This window comes from Melospiza melodia, chromosome 15, assembly GCF_035770615.1.
Source record: "Melospiza melodia melodia isolate bMelMel2 chromosome 15, bMelMel2.pri, whole genome shotgun sequence".
In the NCBI taxonomy this organism is placed as follows: Eukaryota; Metazoa; Chordata; class Aves; order Passeriformes; family Passerellidae; genus Melospiza; species Melospiza melodia.
Genome location: NC_086208.1, coordinates 9,081,295 through 9,097,718, shown reverse-complemented (window position 1 = coordinate 9,097,718; position 16,424 = coordinate 9,081,295). Strand labels below are relative to the sequence as shown.

The window sequence follows — 16,424 nt, the reverse complement described above, 5'->3', positions numbered from 1 at the left end:
AAAATATATTGGACATTCAATTACCTGTTTAAACTTCACATCCTCTGACTGCATCTGATAATCAGTTAATTGACTCTGTTTTTTAACTGGAAACCACATAGACTGAAGTTGTCTTTTAGCAAACCAGAGTGGTAAACCTTGTGTTATGGGCAGGATTATTCTGACAAGTGTGAATTTTTACAGCACTTAAGATATATTATACCTGGTATAGAGCAGGTTTAGTTGGGCAGCATTTGCTACTCCACATTCTAGTAAAATACACTGAGTCTTTTCTGACCTGGCCAGATAAGATTTGCAAGGTTCTCCTGTTTGTGTGATAGAAAATTTAGTGTTATGTCAGTGTCATGTCCTGTTCCTGATATTGAATGGCTGAAGCACAGAACAAAGCAGTAGAACTTGATGGATGAATGCTTTTCACCACAGAAAGTCAATAACAACAATATATTACCAAACATCTCATTACTTTACTAAGAGGAGGTTTTTTTCATCATGCCTTTTTGGCAGATTGCATTATTCCAAAGCCTGCAGTGTAGCATCAGTCATTTGTGTCTGCTTTCAGTGTTTTGTTCATTTATTTTATTGAATTCCTTTAGGAATTCTCTCCTACAAAATCCTGAACAAAACCAAACAACACAAACACAGGAAAATAAAGATTAGGATATAAGTCTAACGACAAGTGGTGAAATAATGGGAAAAAAGGGTTTTTCTCTATTTGTAGATGGGATATTTCAAATACCCTTCTGGGACACTGACAGGAAAAATAGTAAATGGTTGGAATGCTTAGATATTGCTAAAAATTAAAATTTCAAACCCCTAAAAGCATGCGTGAAAGAAAAAGGTTTTACCTCAACTTTTATCTTAGTTCCCACAGAGAGAAACCCAAGCTGAAACTCACAAAGACATCATGGTTTGATACCCCAGTCTGAAGCAGAACTGATTAAAAATACAAAGTTAATTTCTTTTTTCCCCTTCTCACTCTAAATTTCTTCTGCCTGGTCATCTCCTGTGTATTCTGTGTACTGAGGGCAGAGCATGTCACACTCAGGTGACACTTGCAGGGTTTATTGTCTTTGCCTGTCCTTGGTCACAAAAGCAGGAGGGTCTGGTTTGCTCCCTTGGCTGGGCAGGCTGGACAACAAAGTCAGGACTTCTGTGTCCTCTGAGAAAACAGGATGGGATTGACTCCTCATGTACTGCCCAGAACAGCTGATAGAGCAGTGAGAAATTTAGGACACTCCATAGAAAAGGCTGAAATAACTCCCCAGAAGGAGCAGGAGAAAAATAGTGGCTCCTAATCCCAGTAAGATCTTTGCTGTTTTCTGCTCTAGAGCCTGAGGAGCTTTGCCTCTCCCCTCACACGGAGCAGTGTGAATAACGCTGTGGTCAAAATTTCATCTGAATGAGCAGACAGGGAGAGCTGTGCCTGGGAAGGTCAGGGCTGGGCTCACACCAAGAAATGATGAGTAAATGCAGTGCCAGCTTACCCAGATCGTTGTTTTTAGTGATAGCTGCTGCTACCCTGGTTCTTGGACCTTGTTTTGTGAACTGGTATCCAAACTTGAGAATCCTGGAATTCTCCTCCAGCATCTTGGCAATCTCCATCTCTACAGCTGTCCCAAGCTGCTGCCTCTATCGGGGATGTAGTGAAGGATGCCCAAAAGAAAAGGAAACATTTGCATTCATATCAGAGAGAAGTAGGTGCTTGCACTTAAGTACTGGGCTGCAAACTACAAAGAGAATCCCATCCCTGGGGGTTTTGCCCTGGGTTTTGAGTAGAATTATTGAGAAGTTTTCCACCCTTTGGTTGCACTGACTGGGGACATGACAGAGCCACAGAGGCTGCCTTGACTCTGCCAGAGTCCCCTGGTAGAACCCTCTGGGAATCCACATAGAAGAGAGACAAAAGTGAGCTTCCCCAACATTCTCTCTTTACCTGGTTGTCAATTTTAATCTCTGTTAGGGATTCATTCTTTTTCAGTGCATCAATCAGTGCCAAAATCCCTGTCCCAGTGATGAAGTTGGATTCTACATTCAGACTCTTCAGTGTTTTGTTCACTTTCAACATATCTGCAAATGCCTGAAGGGCCAAAAAGAGGGAACATGAGATAACATCTTGAAAGTTTCATGGAATAGCAGGGAATCTGCAAAACAGAGCTTAGTACCAATAAGAAATAAAACATAAATGTGCTTAGAAGAATGGAGAGGTAGATCAGAAGAGATTATATTTCTGCTTTTCATAGCCATAGAGAATTCCTGCAAGGGAAAATAAAGAATGTATCCTAAAGCAGACACGAACCTACTTAAAATTTGTTGTGGTTTTTTTTCCCCCAGTAACGTTGAAACTTACAATGGCTACGGGGTCATTGCTTCGAGTAGCTGCAAGACTGAATGTCTTCACATGTGTGTTGGTTTCCAGAGCTTTTGCAAAATCTTTCAGTGTTGGAATAGGAATATTCTAGGGTAAAAAGACAAATCCAGGGATTAGGAAAGCCAATCACACTGCTGATTTTAGTTATTATGAAACTGATTGATGAACAAGCACAGTCTATGCAAAGGAAACAGCCCTGCTGGTTTGAGGATGGTTTCCAGAGTGGGCACAGTGGCCCCCAGAGGCTGGAGGTGCCTGAGATGCCAGCACTGCCCAGAACTGGGTCAGGCCAAGGCCAGCACGTGACCCTCTCTGAGCCACTTTCTGTTCCTCTGCCAGTTGTGCAGTCTCCAATGCCAGCTCCTCCTCCTCCTCTTGCCTGTGTGGGCTGATTGAATTTGGCCAGTGATGATTGCACAGTACCCATGAGAGACCTTCCTTCACAATCTGCTGAGAAAGGCAGCCAAAGGGAGTCACCCCTGGGGCATTTAATCAGCATTTAATTCAGGATGATCAGGAACTGATGACCTTGGAGCCTCTACAACAGGAGCCTCCTTTCCCCACCCCTTCCCTGCGTGCCCTGCTTTTTCTGAACAGTAAAGAGAGACAAAATATGAGGATAAAAGGCACAGGCTTTGGAAGTATTTGAATAAATCCTCCTATGATGACATGGACAAAACTACAGCATCTACCTTTATGTTGTTGAGATTAACTTCTGTGAGACTGGGATCATTTGCTTTTATCCTTTGTAAACTTGCTTCCACATTGGTTGGATTAGGTGGCTCCTCAAAGATGGGCTTGACCTTTTCACCTTTCACCACATCTGCAACACAAAATCTCATGAAATGTCAGCCTAGGAACAGGCACCATCCCTCTGGCTGTTCCATTCCCATTTAGGTTTGTACTGCAGCAATCCAGAAGGGTTTGTGAGAGCCACAAAACCTGCAGGTAGGAGTATGATCCCCATTTTATCCCTGCCATGCCCTCTGCACCCCCTGTGCACCCAGAGCTGGCACTGGAGGCTGAGGTCAGGCAGGCTGGGCAGCATTGTCAAGGGCAAACTCCTCCTTCATACAAAATCCCTGCACAATTAACTGCAGCCAAAGCAGCTTTGAAGAGTATTGTTTGGGATGTGATACACTGCAAGGGCTGCTTTGTACTGCGTCTAATATCTATAAAGAAAGGTGTGCTCAGACCTTGCCCACGGTAGTGAGAAAATGTCCCTGCACCTAGGACTAGACTGTGCTACATAAAGCAACAAGAGCAGGAGGCCCCTCAGTTTCCTCCTCTCAGCTGATACTATCTCAGCTTACTATAAATTCAATTAGCCCTTGTAAAATTGCAACATCTGCACTTTTAAAATAATAAAACCATCAAAGCATGAAAAGTAAGTCTGTCTGCCAGCACCAAGATTTATGAAATCTTTGAGTAGTCATGTTCCAAAGAACTGTGGTATTTAGTGCTGGAAGCTATGAGCTATAAATATTCTCAGAGATGCATAAAAATCATAGCTTAGAACATAATTAGTACTTCCAATTCCCATGCATACAATTGTGGAGATTAATTTATTAACCCTGACCTCCCAAGCCACTAGAATGCTGCTGACCACAAGTATGTTTGAATCCTTTTATTTCATGCTGCAGACAGGGAGAAGTCTTGAAGATTTGTGTTCAAGTCTCAGTGTAGTACACATTGCTGTTCATTGCAATGGGTAAAGGTTCATGTCATATCATGGGCCAAAAGAAAACCACATCCTATTTAGAGCTCATACTCATAGTAGAGATGGTCATAGACAAATCTTGAGCTGGTTTTCACTCTGCTCCCTTTGATGCCAAACCTCTTTTTACTAATTTCTTGAGAGATCTCACATATCCCTGATAACACTTCAGTCCTTCTAGGGAGCTGGGAATTGAAAACCACATTTAGAGAATTCACCTTGGATGCAAGGACAGAAAGTAAACAAAAAAAGCAAAGCTTTTTTGCACTTGTGGCAACACCCTGCCAGACTGGGAGCAGGGCAGACACAAGCACCCTGTCCTCAGGTTAGACATCCCAGTGTACTCAGGCTAAAGCCAGGAGGAATTTTCATTTTCTACTTCTTGTTGCTTTCCATGAGTTTTTCTTGTTTCTTTAATCATGGTGCTGTTTTGCCACATTGATGAGCAAATTTTTACTGGAGCATTTCACTTGGCTAAGGCAAGGTATTGCTTTTGGACCAAAGAATAGTGATGTGATGGTGATTTTCTGGTTCATAGGTCTGTGATTGGAGCATAGTTTAGCTGACTCACATAGCTGACTTTTTGACTTAGTACAACAAAAATATTCTGAAATCTAGGAGGATTAGTAATGCAGGCAGTCGCCTGTTATGAGATAGATGGCAGCTCACACAGGGCCCCACTGGGAAGGCCTGCAGAGCAGCTTTATCCTGAGAAAAATGAAGTGACATGGGGTCCTGTCTGCTTCCCCACCTCCCCTGCAGCAATGGAAGATGGAAAGGAAAGCCCTTGGTACAGATAGCTGCTCTTCTCATGGCCTGAGGAGAAGAAAACATTTTTTGAGTACTGTTTCCCTAGGAAAGGGCATTACACAGTTTTGTCTTAAAAAGTAAAGTTTAGCCCATTAGATATCCAGGGCCTGGAGGTGACAAGCTCTGGATCAAGGCTTGGCAGCTCTCAAGGAAAGCTTGGAATTCAGATGCTCCATTTCTCCCTCCATCCAGCCTCCTGTGGGCTGCTGAGCTCAGATCAGATTCACCAAGGGTCTGTTTATTTAGTGCAAACATTTCTGGATTTGTTTTTAGTAACTGCAGCTGTTTCTCTTGGGGGATTTCCAGAATTATTCCATTTCCTGTGTCCCTAGGGAGGCACAGAACAGGCACCCTCTGCACCACTGCCCCAGGAGCCAGGTGCAGGTGGGAGATCAGAGGCAGTGGCTGGGCAGGAGCACATCCAGGCAGGCTTTGCCTCCCTGTGAATGCAGCTCAAGGTGACTCTGGTCACAGATGTGTCTCTGACAGGGATTCTGCCACATTTGAGCCCTTGTGGTTCAAATAACCACATTACTTATGGTTACAAGTAATTTTTCAGGTGTGTTAATGCAGGTATTTGGGGCAAAATGGCCTGGCCTGAACTGCAGCCAATTCTTAGCCACAGCTCACTCTGTTTTCTGCCTGCTGCCTAAACTGAAATGGAATGGAAATTTATATGTCTTGGCCTCTTAAATACTCCCACTCTTTCAAACACCTCTGCAGAGCCAGATACTGCTCTCTAGGAAAAGAAATTCCCTTAGGAATCATCTGTTTGTACACTACTGTTGTTATAATGAATTTTAAGATCATATTTACTTTTAAAAAGTCACCTTTCATGATGAGTTAGATCAATCAAAGTTGGTTCCAGTGACATTACACTAAATTAGACCAAAAGAGCCCACCTACAGCTGTAGAAGTCCCTAGAGATGACATGCAGCCCACAAGAGAAATCTGCTCGCTTACTTCTCACGATTCCTTTTCCATCTTTACCACGGGCTCCTGCTTCATCAAATTTTGGGTTGTTGACCATGTTGTGCACTCCAAGAACAGCTGAAATGTGTAAACAGCAGCAAGAGGATACAATGTTAATGACAGGAACACAGACTGCAGGAAAGTGTCTGCTACAAATTGTAGTTTAGTTCCCCCAAAAAAATCCCCTTTATAAAATGCTGTGTGTGTCATGCCTGCTTGTGGGGAGAGTCTTCTGGGCTCCAAATTCCGGAGACACAGACACTTCCAATATAGATTTTTGAACAATCAAGTCAATGTAGACTGCATATCCCAGAAGTGCCAGCTGGAAGGAATCACTGTGGGTCATCCTGTCCAGCCTCTCCCTCAGGCAGGAGCGCTGCCAGCACTAATGAGGTCAGCCATGGCTTTGTCTGCCGGAGTCTGAAAACACCCAGGCATGGAAATCCCACCACCTCCCTGTAAATTGTTTCCGTGCTACACTCCTAATCACTTTCCTTCCCTAATATACAACCAGAATTTCTTATTACTTACATGTTCTATTGTTTGGTGCATCTGAGAATCTCACTGTACATGTGATGAGCTTAATGCATTGCCATTCCCACCAGGGTTTCCAGTGGAAGCAAATCAATACTAATGTGCTTGGAAAATAATCAGAGTGGTGAAGATACCCAGGTCTAATCACCTGGCAACCAATTTTCTCATTTAAGGGGTCAGATTCCAAATTTCCTCATGGATTCAGGATCTTTATCCACTCTAACAAGCTCATCTGGCTATTTGGGATGTCAGAGTTGAGGGGAGGTGGCTGCAGTATGTTAAAAACAATGTGGATATAATGGGATCAGTCACTTCCATTACAGTGCCAGCACCCCAGCCTGCAGCCCACTGTCCACCCTTCCCTTCCCCAAATCTCATGAGCTGCTTCATCTCCCCCCTGGCCTGACATATCAGCTTTAAGCAGAGAAGTCTGAAATGCAGCAGCTGCCGAGTCCTGCCTCGACCATCCTGGGCAATGTGTGACCCATGAGAGCAGCACCAGGGCCATCATGGGACACTCCTGGCAGGCCTGGCCAGAGCAGGGCTGCACACGAGGGAGGATCACATCTGTGTGTTTCTAACCTGCAAGGTCATAGAGCTCAGTATCAGAAGCACTGGCCAGGGCCTCTTCCAGCTCTGGATCCAGGGTCACCTTCTCTTCCGTGCGCGTTTCCACGGGCTTCTCTTTAGGGATAAATATTTTGCCTAAGATAAAGAAAAAAAGCCAGAGTGAGTAATGAATTATTGGAACAACTTCTTTGCCTCCTGGCAGCAGAGGAATAGGTCTGTGACAGTGGAACTGCTTGGAAATATTATCACAGGCATGTTTTTCTCTTTCTTATTTGATGTTATCCTCCACACCAAGGATCTTAATAAGTCTAAAAATAAAAGGTGCATATTACTGCTCTTTGTTGGTGATTGTTATTTTAGGAATTTGCTCTCAGGAGGAGTCCCAGCTGGGATTTTTCTGAAGGTCCTGTGTCCTTAAATAGGCAGAATCAGGTCTACACAAAAACCTTGCAGAAATTTCATCCTTATATTTAAATGAGGCACCAGGAGCAGTTAAAACCATCCTACTGCAAGAATCTTTCAGTTCATGAACTTCCATACATGATCCTGAAAGCTCAGCAAACCTATTTTCTTCCAGTAACTCAGTTTAATTCCCAGCCCCTCCAGAGTATTTTCCCTCTGTGTCTCCTGATGATCATTCACATAAATAGCCTTACCCTGATCATTTGTGCAGGCCTGAAAAGTCTGAACTGAACCACATGTTGCCCAAGAAAGACTCCTGGCATATTTGTTTCGCTCTGTATCCTGCTGAAACCTTTGGGTTAGCAGATATTTGTTTCCATGCAATATTCCCCCAAGGCTGAGGTCACTGGCCTGTCTGTGAAATGGGGAAAATGCAGGATAAATCCAGGAACAGCACAACAAGTTCCACTACTCCTTCAGGCTGCTATGGTGGTTAACCTCAGCCCTGGGATGATGTAACTGCAAATTGGAGTCAGAGCTGGAGCTGCACTCGAGGCACCAGCACTGCTGGGCTTTTCTCCCACTCAGCTTTCCTGAGCAGCCCCCACAGCCAGGGCAGGGCTGGATGATCCCCCAGGATCAGACAGTGCCATTGCTCCAATAATTGAGGGAATCCCCATGATCAACTGTCCCCTGTGCCATTGTTGCCCTCACCTTGTCCCTAACAACTCCTTCTCAAGCAGGCTTTAATTAATCCTGCTGCAATGATGATCTTTGGTGCAGGCAGCTTTGGCCACTGTCAGCTTTAAATTTTCATTTTGTGCAGCTTTTTACACTCTAGAAATAATGCTTGAAGCATTACATCTAGTCCTGTGGCTTTCTGAAATGTATCTAAAATAGTTTAATTTTAACTCTATTAGTCATATTGTTACCATTCATGAATGCAATTCTGATATTTAGTACTGAATTACAGATGTTTGGCCTCTGTTTTTTTCAACACTTCTGTGACTTCATTTTTCCCCATTATGGTCCAAAGTATCATTTTCATGTTGTAATTTCCAATTCATTTATATCTTTTATACAAGTTTGTCTACAGCTATTTTTATGCTGTCAGCTTTCATGACTGAAGTCACTGAGTAAGCTCAGAAAAAACTTTAATTGATATTTCTGAAACTCTGGCAAGGTTTATTGATACATGATTCACATTATTTACCTTAGAGATATTTCTACCAAGGCTAAACTACTTGTGAGTAGAAATTGGACAAAAAATTATGCAGAAAGTCAAAGTGGTATCACGGTATGATTTATTTTTCATGTGATACTTTAAGTAAGTAATCTTTTTAGAAAAGGCTTCAAGAAGATAAAAGCCTTTGGTGGGTGAAAGGTAAGGACCATTTTAACTGTGACTGCATTAAGTCACAGCAATTAAGCACAGCCATCCCAGCAGCACCAAACAAAAATCAAGTGGAAATCTGGGGTAAGAAACACTACAAAGATGGGTCAGTCATGCTCTCCAGATTTACCAGCAGCACAGCTAGGCAGAATTCAGACCCTCTCTGTGCTACCCCCTAACCTGAAGTGTTGGATGGCAGCTCCCAGACACCACTGACCAAGACTTAACCTGACTTGAGGAAAAATATTCATTACTGTGCTGAGGGCTAGAAAACCAAAATCAATCAGAGTATCTGAGTAAGCAATCAATAGTGAGGAATACTGCCCAGAAAGTGTTTTCCTTTCAGGTCACCGGTGATTCCACCTGAGTTTTGAGTATTCAGTAGGTTGGTTGAGGCATTGAGGGAATCTTTATCCTGACTGATAAGGCTGCTCTGTAGCAGCAGTTCCACATCTCCCCAGACCCAAACCCCAGTCACACTTTCAACAAACACTGATCCAAGTCTGTGCTTTCACACACAACATTGCAAAGGGACACAGGACCTTGAGTTTGGACTAAACTGGGCACAGTATGTGGTGTATTTGGTCTTTAAGGACTTTGGATATGTGAAGGTCAAGTGCCTTGCATAGCAAGAAATCAAGGGGTAATGGAAGCCTCTAGAGGCTCATACCTTTGCTGTACAGTTCACATATATAGGAATACAATTTTAAACATTTGTTTCAGGCATATGTAATTCTTGGACACCAGCCTGAATCTCGTTAAATGTGTATATGATTCCCAATGATAGCTTCATTTAATGCATTCTCAGCAAATGTTTCAGAAAAAAAATTCTATTCTTGGTTCTATGAAATATTCAAAGTGGCAAGGTCATGTCAAAGACAGTAATATATATCTTTAATGTATGTGGGTCTTGCTGGCATCCAGTGGTGTTTAAAAATATTCATTTTACTGCAATCTAGATAAGAACATTCCACTGTGAAGAGATGCTGTAGCACAACAGATGGAGGTTAGAAAACCTCCTGTATTTAGCATGTTTTTAGGAATTTATTACCTGTCCACCAGCTGCAAAGCCTGTGTGTCTGTTTATAGACAGCTGTCAACCTGTTTTCCTTCATTATTTAAAGACAGAGTTTAAAGATTCAGGAGATGTCTCCTAGTCCCACATCTGTACATTGTAAATTCATTATCCAGTGCATCATGGAATTCACTGACAAAATAAAATATGGATTGTGGCTTCCTTGATTCAATGGTCCAACTTAAAATTTATTACTTGGAAGAAGCCTTGGAGGAATAGTGACATTTTATTATTATAAAGTGAGATTTATGAAGAAAGGCTGCTGCTCTTGATGTTCTTTATATTCACACTGTGGTTTAGAAGGCATTTTATTATTATTTTATTCTATCTGGTATAATTAATGTTGGCTGTGCTATATTTTGCCTCCAGAATATGCTAATGTTCTATGCTAAGTTTTAATAGTAGTAGCTTAACTTTCTACCAATGAAAAACACAGTGACAGAAGTTCTGTTTATACATAACTTGAGCTACTTTGTTGTTAACAAGACAAAAGCAACCACAATTCTGCATAAGAATAATATTTTTTTTTTGCTTAACTGAAGTAAAATATAATTTTATTTTTACACAAGCACAGAAACCCAAAGTGTGTGGAATCCCAAGTGCTTTCTTTCAGTGTGAAATTTTAAGTGTTCATCACTGCAATTCTCCCCTTCCTTTGGCCAAACTGGCCAAAAGTGTCTGGGGTGCCCTGGGGGATGGCTGAGGCAGCTGATTACAAACCAGGGCCTTGCTGAGAGTGAGTGCAGTGAGCAGAGTTTTGTCTTGGCTCAGTTTAACAGCAGAGCTACTCCTTTTCACCCACTGCAGAAACAAGACTTCTATTGAGACTGAAATAGGAGATGGCTTTCCTCAAAAGAGGCTACAGAAACAAAATCCATTGACAGCCAGAGGGAAGAGGATTCAGAGGGAAGCACTACAGAGAGACACAGAAATGTGGATCAGGTAAAAGGAAAGCAAATTCTCCATTAAAAAAAAGAAATTCACTGGGAACAGTCATGAAACCACAGATTTCATTTTGCCACTTGGTTCAGCCAGGTTCTCTTTTCCTGCATTGTGCAAATGCCCCCATTAAAGCAATGTCAGATTAAAGCAAGGAAATGAGATCTCCACCTTTTATACAGTAATGATTAACTACCATATGCACATCTATGGGAGGATTTTTTAAGGATATTGACTTAGTTTTATAATACAAATGCATTTTCTGCCATAATTGTAAAACAATAATGTACTTTCTTTTCCTATATAGTGTAACTCAGATCATTGTATTTTCAAGAAAAGACCTGGTTACACTTACTACTTCTGACTTCTCAATGAATCACTGAGCACAGTGAGTGCCTGTTTGTTCTCAATTACAGAATGCTACACTGACCTTGGGAGTGAAATTCAATAATCCTGGAAATCTGCCTTGCCTAAATCACAGGCACCTGATTCACTTTTTCATTTTACACTATTCTTTTCTGTTGATGCTTTCTTAAACACCTCCCTACAAATATTCTATAAAAATTGAGCTAAATTAGTTCTTACCAAGGATAAATTTGTATTATGAAGAAGAAAACATGCCACGTTCAAGTAAGCATGAAGCTGAACACCAGCAGTAATAAAAATGCAGTATCATAATTGTTGTTGTTCTGCTGCTCTTGGATTAGTGTCAGCATATTCTATGCCTTAGAAACTATGACAATGGACTAGGAAGGCTGCAGAGATATGCATTCCAAAGCTGTCAAATCTATTGTGCATAAACACAAAAAGTGAACTCAAGTTGCACCAGTATCCTTGGCTTTGATCAGCATGCTGTGATGCTGTCACTGCAGCAAAACCCTTCAAAGAGCTCTCCTGGAAAGTATGTGGGCTCAAACAAAAATAAACTAAAGCCGACCTGTACTTTTTTAAATCAGAAGGAAGCCCAGAATTTCTTCAGACCCTCACATGGATTATCAGAAGTTAGTAATCCAGTCTCCTGGATTCTCCCTCGACCAATCCAGCAGAAAGCTCCATATCTGATGTGGAATGGTGTTAGAGGAGGAAGAAACTCAAACTGTGCCACTGCACTTCAGGTCCTCCTGGACACCAAAGACCTTTGAAACGTGGGCAGAGCTGAATATCACACGAGTTATGTTCCCTTCTGGCCTCTTTTCTCCTACCCAGCACATTCTTCTCCTCTTTTCCTTCCCTCATTGCCCCCTGTGCCCCTCATTGCCCCCTGTGCCTTCCCCATCCCCTACATCTCCTGGTTTTGAAAATCTTTGAGTCCTGACCCTTCCCACCACCTCCCTTTCTTCTGCCCTCCCTTCCTTACCACTGCTCTCCTCTACAGCTCCTTTCCCCGGAGCTGCCACATCTAATCCTTCATCCTGGAATATTCACACAGCTCCTCAAACCCCCCTCCACCTCTGCCCCAGCCTCTCTGCAGGCTCTTTGCTCTTTTTTCTCCTTTGCAGTGCCCTTACAAAGGGAGGGGAGGTCGGTCAGAGCAGGAGGGAGCCTCCCTGCCCTTGGTCCTGGTGTGACATGGAGGAAATTCCTCTCAGATGAGAATTTCAAGAGCATCCTGAGAGCCCAGCCATGCCAGGTCCCTCTGGGCACTGCTGAGCTGCCACATGAGCTGGAGCAGCACTCACTGCAGGGGGAATGCTTGCAGAATGCTACAACAAACTGGAAGCACAAGAAAGCACAATATTTTGAGGATGCCAGACTTGAGTATATTTCCCTGGGGATTCCATTTCAAGTCTTCTCTTCAAAGCATGGAGGCACTGCAGGTCATAAAAAAAATCAGCTGGAAAAATTTGCTCTAGATGGATAAAACAATGTGTTTTCTCCTAATCTTGTTCTTGGAAGCAGCTAAGTCCTTTTTGCTGACACTTTCCAAAACTCCAACTCGAGGCAGCCTCTCAGCATGGGAAATTTCACTGTGAACTGTGCAAGTTTGGCAAAGTCGTGAGTGACTAAAAGAGAGTCTTAGAAAAGCAAGCAGTGAAAGGCACTGGCCAGAGGCATTACGGTCAGCAATGCTTTCAGTGCCTTAAGAGACAAACATCAGCTCTAAATTTAAGCCCTAAAGAATAGGAAAAAGGTGGCAAAAACTTAAACAAACCATTTAGGCATTGGGGGTGAAACGACTGCCATGTCAATCCAAGAAATGTGTCTCTGTATTAAACCCTAACTTTTGAAAGCAGTCTGCTGGACACAGTGGGATTGGAACTCATTAGCATCCACTCTAACACTCTGACCTTCTGGAAATGACTGTTCTTATTACTGCTGCTGTGTGCTGATACTCTGCCTGGCACAGCACCACATGCGACATGGATGGCCTCTGCCAGAGCAACTGAAAACACAGGTTTGGCCAAAAGTTCTCTGGTACTTTCTTCCCTTTCCCTTTTATCAATCAGCTGAAAATGTTAGTATTTAATCACATACAAGCATGTTCCCCTTCCCTTTCTAGCCACAAATAATAATAGCCCAATCCACTGAAGTTTTCCCATGCCTTTGATGAGAACTGGATGGGATCCAAAATGAAATGGTTTGGCAAGGAGCAGAAGACCATGTAGAAAACAGGGACAGTTGTGAAGGGTTGAAACAGCAATCCTTAAAGCAACCTTTCATAGCTAATGACATTTCACAACAGAAGAACTTTTTTAAATTGTGTTTCATTAGTACCATACAGTTCAGAGAAGCCCTGCAAGAAAGCAGAAATGCTCTTCCCAGTTGATGTCTGTGCCACAGCAGGACTCAAGCTGAGGTCAGACTGAGGTACAGAGAAAACAGCACTGACAGAGCTCTGGAATACTTTGTGTCTGCACTGCCCCTCATGTTCCCCACTTTTCTTTTTATTCCTGGATCATTCATGAACATGAAAATGATACTTCAGTGATGGAAGTCTGATAGCCACCTGTCCCAGCTATATCTGTCAAGTGAGTCACCTGGACTTAAGTACACCCCTAAGTAACTTCCACAGACCATCAGGTTCTATGTAAGGGTTTCTAGAACATCTATCCTGAGTAGGAACAAATCCAAAATACACAAAATAAACACTTACAAACTGCCCATCACCATGGCCCAGTTATCAGCCCTTACTCTGCCTACACTGCTCATTACTGACACACATCTGTGTTGCACAAGAGCTCCTGAAAGCCACCAGATGGTGTCAAGCCACACAATGGGCATTCCAATGAAGTGCCCAGCCCTGACTTGCATTAGGGAGGATGTGGGTAAAGCAGCCTGAAAACATTTCTCAGTGGCCAGCTTTGGGTGTGAGCCTGTGATCACTCCAGCCCTGGTTTGGGCAAACCTTGGGTCTCCACTGAAATGTGAGATCCCTCCCATGCAGGCTTAAATCCTTTTTGTACAGCAATTAATGAAGTACACCACCAAGCTGCAATGTGGCAGAGGCCCAAAACCCTAATGCATTCCATACATTTGATTGTTTTTGCCAAACATCTCCAACCTCTTGAAACCACAATTACAATCAAAAACAAGGCAATTCCCTGCACAATCAGCCCTCCTTGTCTGGGGCTCATATTTAACATTTCCTGTGCTTTAACCATTCCGCATATCCCTGTCAGCTCTGGAATTTGGTTTAGCTTGTTTCTAGGACAATCAAAACCTTATGGTTGCTCAGCATTTAGAGACCAACATAGGCAACTGAGTTTTTGTCCTTCAGCAGCTGCTTGGTATTGCTTCTGGGTCAAGAACTCTCTAATAAAATATTCACAACAAAAAAGAGAGTAGATAAAAAAATCATCAGAGTAGATAAAAAAATAACAGTAGATAAAAAAAATGACAGTTGATAAAAAATCATCATGTACCACATGCTGGTCTGGAAGGAGGATATTTTAAATGCCACCTTCTTTTCAGCTCATCAGTGAATTTCCAAGTTTTAGCTTTGTATAGTAACTGTAAGAACTGGTAGAAATGTCACTTTGCATTTAATAGAAGCATCCCACTTCCTAAACTTGAAAAAATAAATGCTTTTTAAGTGGCAGACAAATATCATAGTACAAAACACTGACAAAAGTTCAAACAACACTTAACATACTCTAATCCTACTGACACACAAATATTCTTAGGTCATAAACACCAAATGGCAATTTGGCATCAATTCCTCCCAAATATACACAACTGGATGCATTTTAGAGCTGCTTGAGAATTTAATTTTTAACTAGCAGAAATAGCCTCAAATTAATTTGGAATTATTTACAGAACGGCTACATTACAGTGCATTTCGAGTGTAAAGAAATAATTTAACAGAAATCTATGTAATATAATCATATAAATATTTACCAATCTGTAAATACAGCTTAGAGACCATCAACGTGCAGATGAGAAATAAGATTTTCCTCAAGAGATATCCTTCTTTAGAATTCTTCTGAGGACACATTTTAGAAATTTAAATTATTTTTCCTGAACTAATTACTGAGCTTTGGAAGAATACTAATCATTCTCCAATTAAAGCATCTAGCATGTAGCATCAGATTTGAAAATGACTTTCAGGATTGCTTTGTTCCCTTGCATGGGAAATATCTTCTTATAAGTGTAAAAAAAAAAAAAAAAGTAATTTATATTTTAATACAGCCATCCTGGGTTTTTTTTTGTTTTCAATTGCGAGTGTCAAAATGAGTCACACTGCAGTTACAAGCATAGATTCTAAGATCCAGGAATAGCCACACGTGGACTTTGTAGAACATCCATCACGTTTTACCAATTAGCAGCCAATTAGCAGGTTTGTCAGAGAACCCACGGGAGGATTTCAGCGCATCTGGCAGTTGCAGATTGCAGCTATATGTTTTATAAGGCTCAGGGCTGCATTGCTGCAAGTTTGCTGCATTGGTGGTGTTTCTGTAGGACACCTCCTGCCAAGCCACAGAGGGGCAGCAGGACTCACACTCCAGTACCAATTTAGGATATGCCAAACTCAAAATAAACAACTTTGTTCTCAAAGTCAGTTCCCTTAAAGCAGCACAAAAATGACACTGTGCACTCAATTGTCAAGGCACTGGACCTCATCAGATCTCAGATTAATTCAGTTATTTCTAACCAACAAAGAAACAAAGGGTATTTTCATAGCATTTGGCCTCTGACTTCAAAGAAAATGTAGTATAATTCTGTGTGTTTAGATTATAATTGTAAAATGACTGCAGAAATCACAGAACACATGGTTGTTTTCATTTGACTTAATCTGCTAAAGCTGATACTGAGGATTTTGTCATGAATTTGTATTGTACAAAGAGGAAGTTAAGGGAATAATTCCTGTGGCCTAAAATGCTGTCATTACCTCATAATTGTAATAATTCTTGAAATTGTAATTTTGAAGTAAATGAACACAGTGAATCAAAAGCCAAATTAAGAACAGCTTTAAATGCTAGGAGGGCTGCATTCACTCTGTGCTCAGGGGGAAGTGAAATGTATGGTTGGTTGTGCTTGCAAAGCAGTGGCATTTCCACACCAGAGACACCAGGAACTAATAAGCAGAACTCATAAGCACTTTAAGGGCATCTGGAAGCAAATGTAGGAATGTTTCTCCAGCTTCATCAAAGGAAAACTGAAATGGAATAAACAGCCCAGCTCATACAGTACCTCTGTTAGGGAC

At 41.9% G+C, this 16,424-nt stretch overlaps 1 protein-coding gene across 3 annotated transcripts in view; it reads right to left on the bottom strand.

Moving 5' to 3' along the window:
• LOC134425236 (tropomodulin-2) overlaps positions 1-16,424 on the bottom strand; it is a 34,987-nt gene that overhangs the window by 4,235 nt on the left and 14,328 nt on the right. For all 3 annotated transcript variants that reach the window (XM_063169694.1, XM_063169693.1, XM_063169692.1), the window contains 6 exons: positions 6,984-7,106; positions 5,859-5,945; positions 3,061-3,191; positions 2,348-2,455; positions 1,934-2,077; positions 1,485-1,629 (listed from right to left, as the gene is read on the bottom strand). In XM_063169694.1, the coding sequence (XP_063025764.1) occupies positions 1,485-1,629; positions 1,934-2,077; positions 2,348-2,455; positions 3,061-3,191; positions 5,859-5,945; positions 6,984-7,106 (738 nt within the window). The remainder of the gene's footprint in view (positions 1-1,484; positions 1,630-1,933; positions 2,078-2,347; positions 2,456-3,060; positions 3,192-5,858; positions 5,946-6,983; positions 7,107-16,424) is intronic.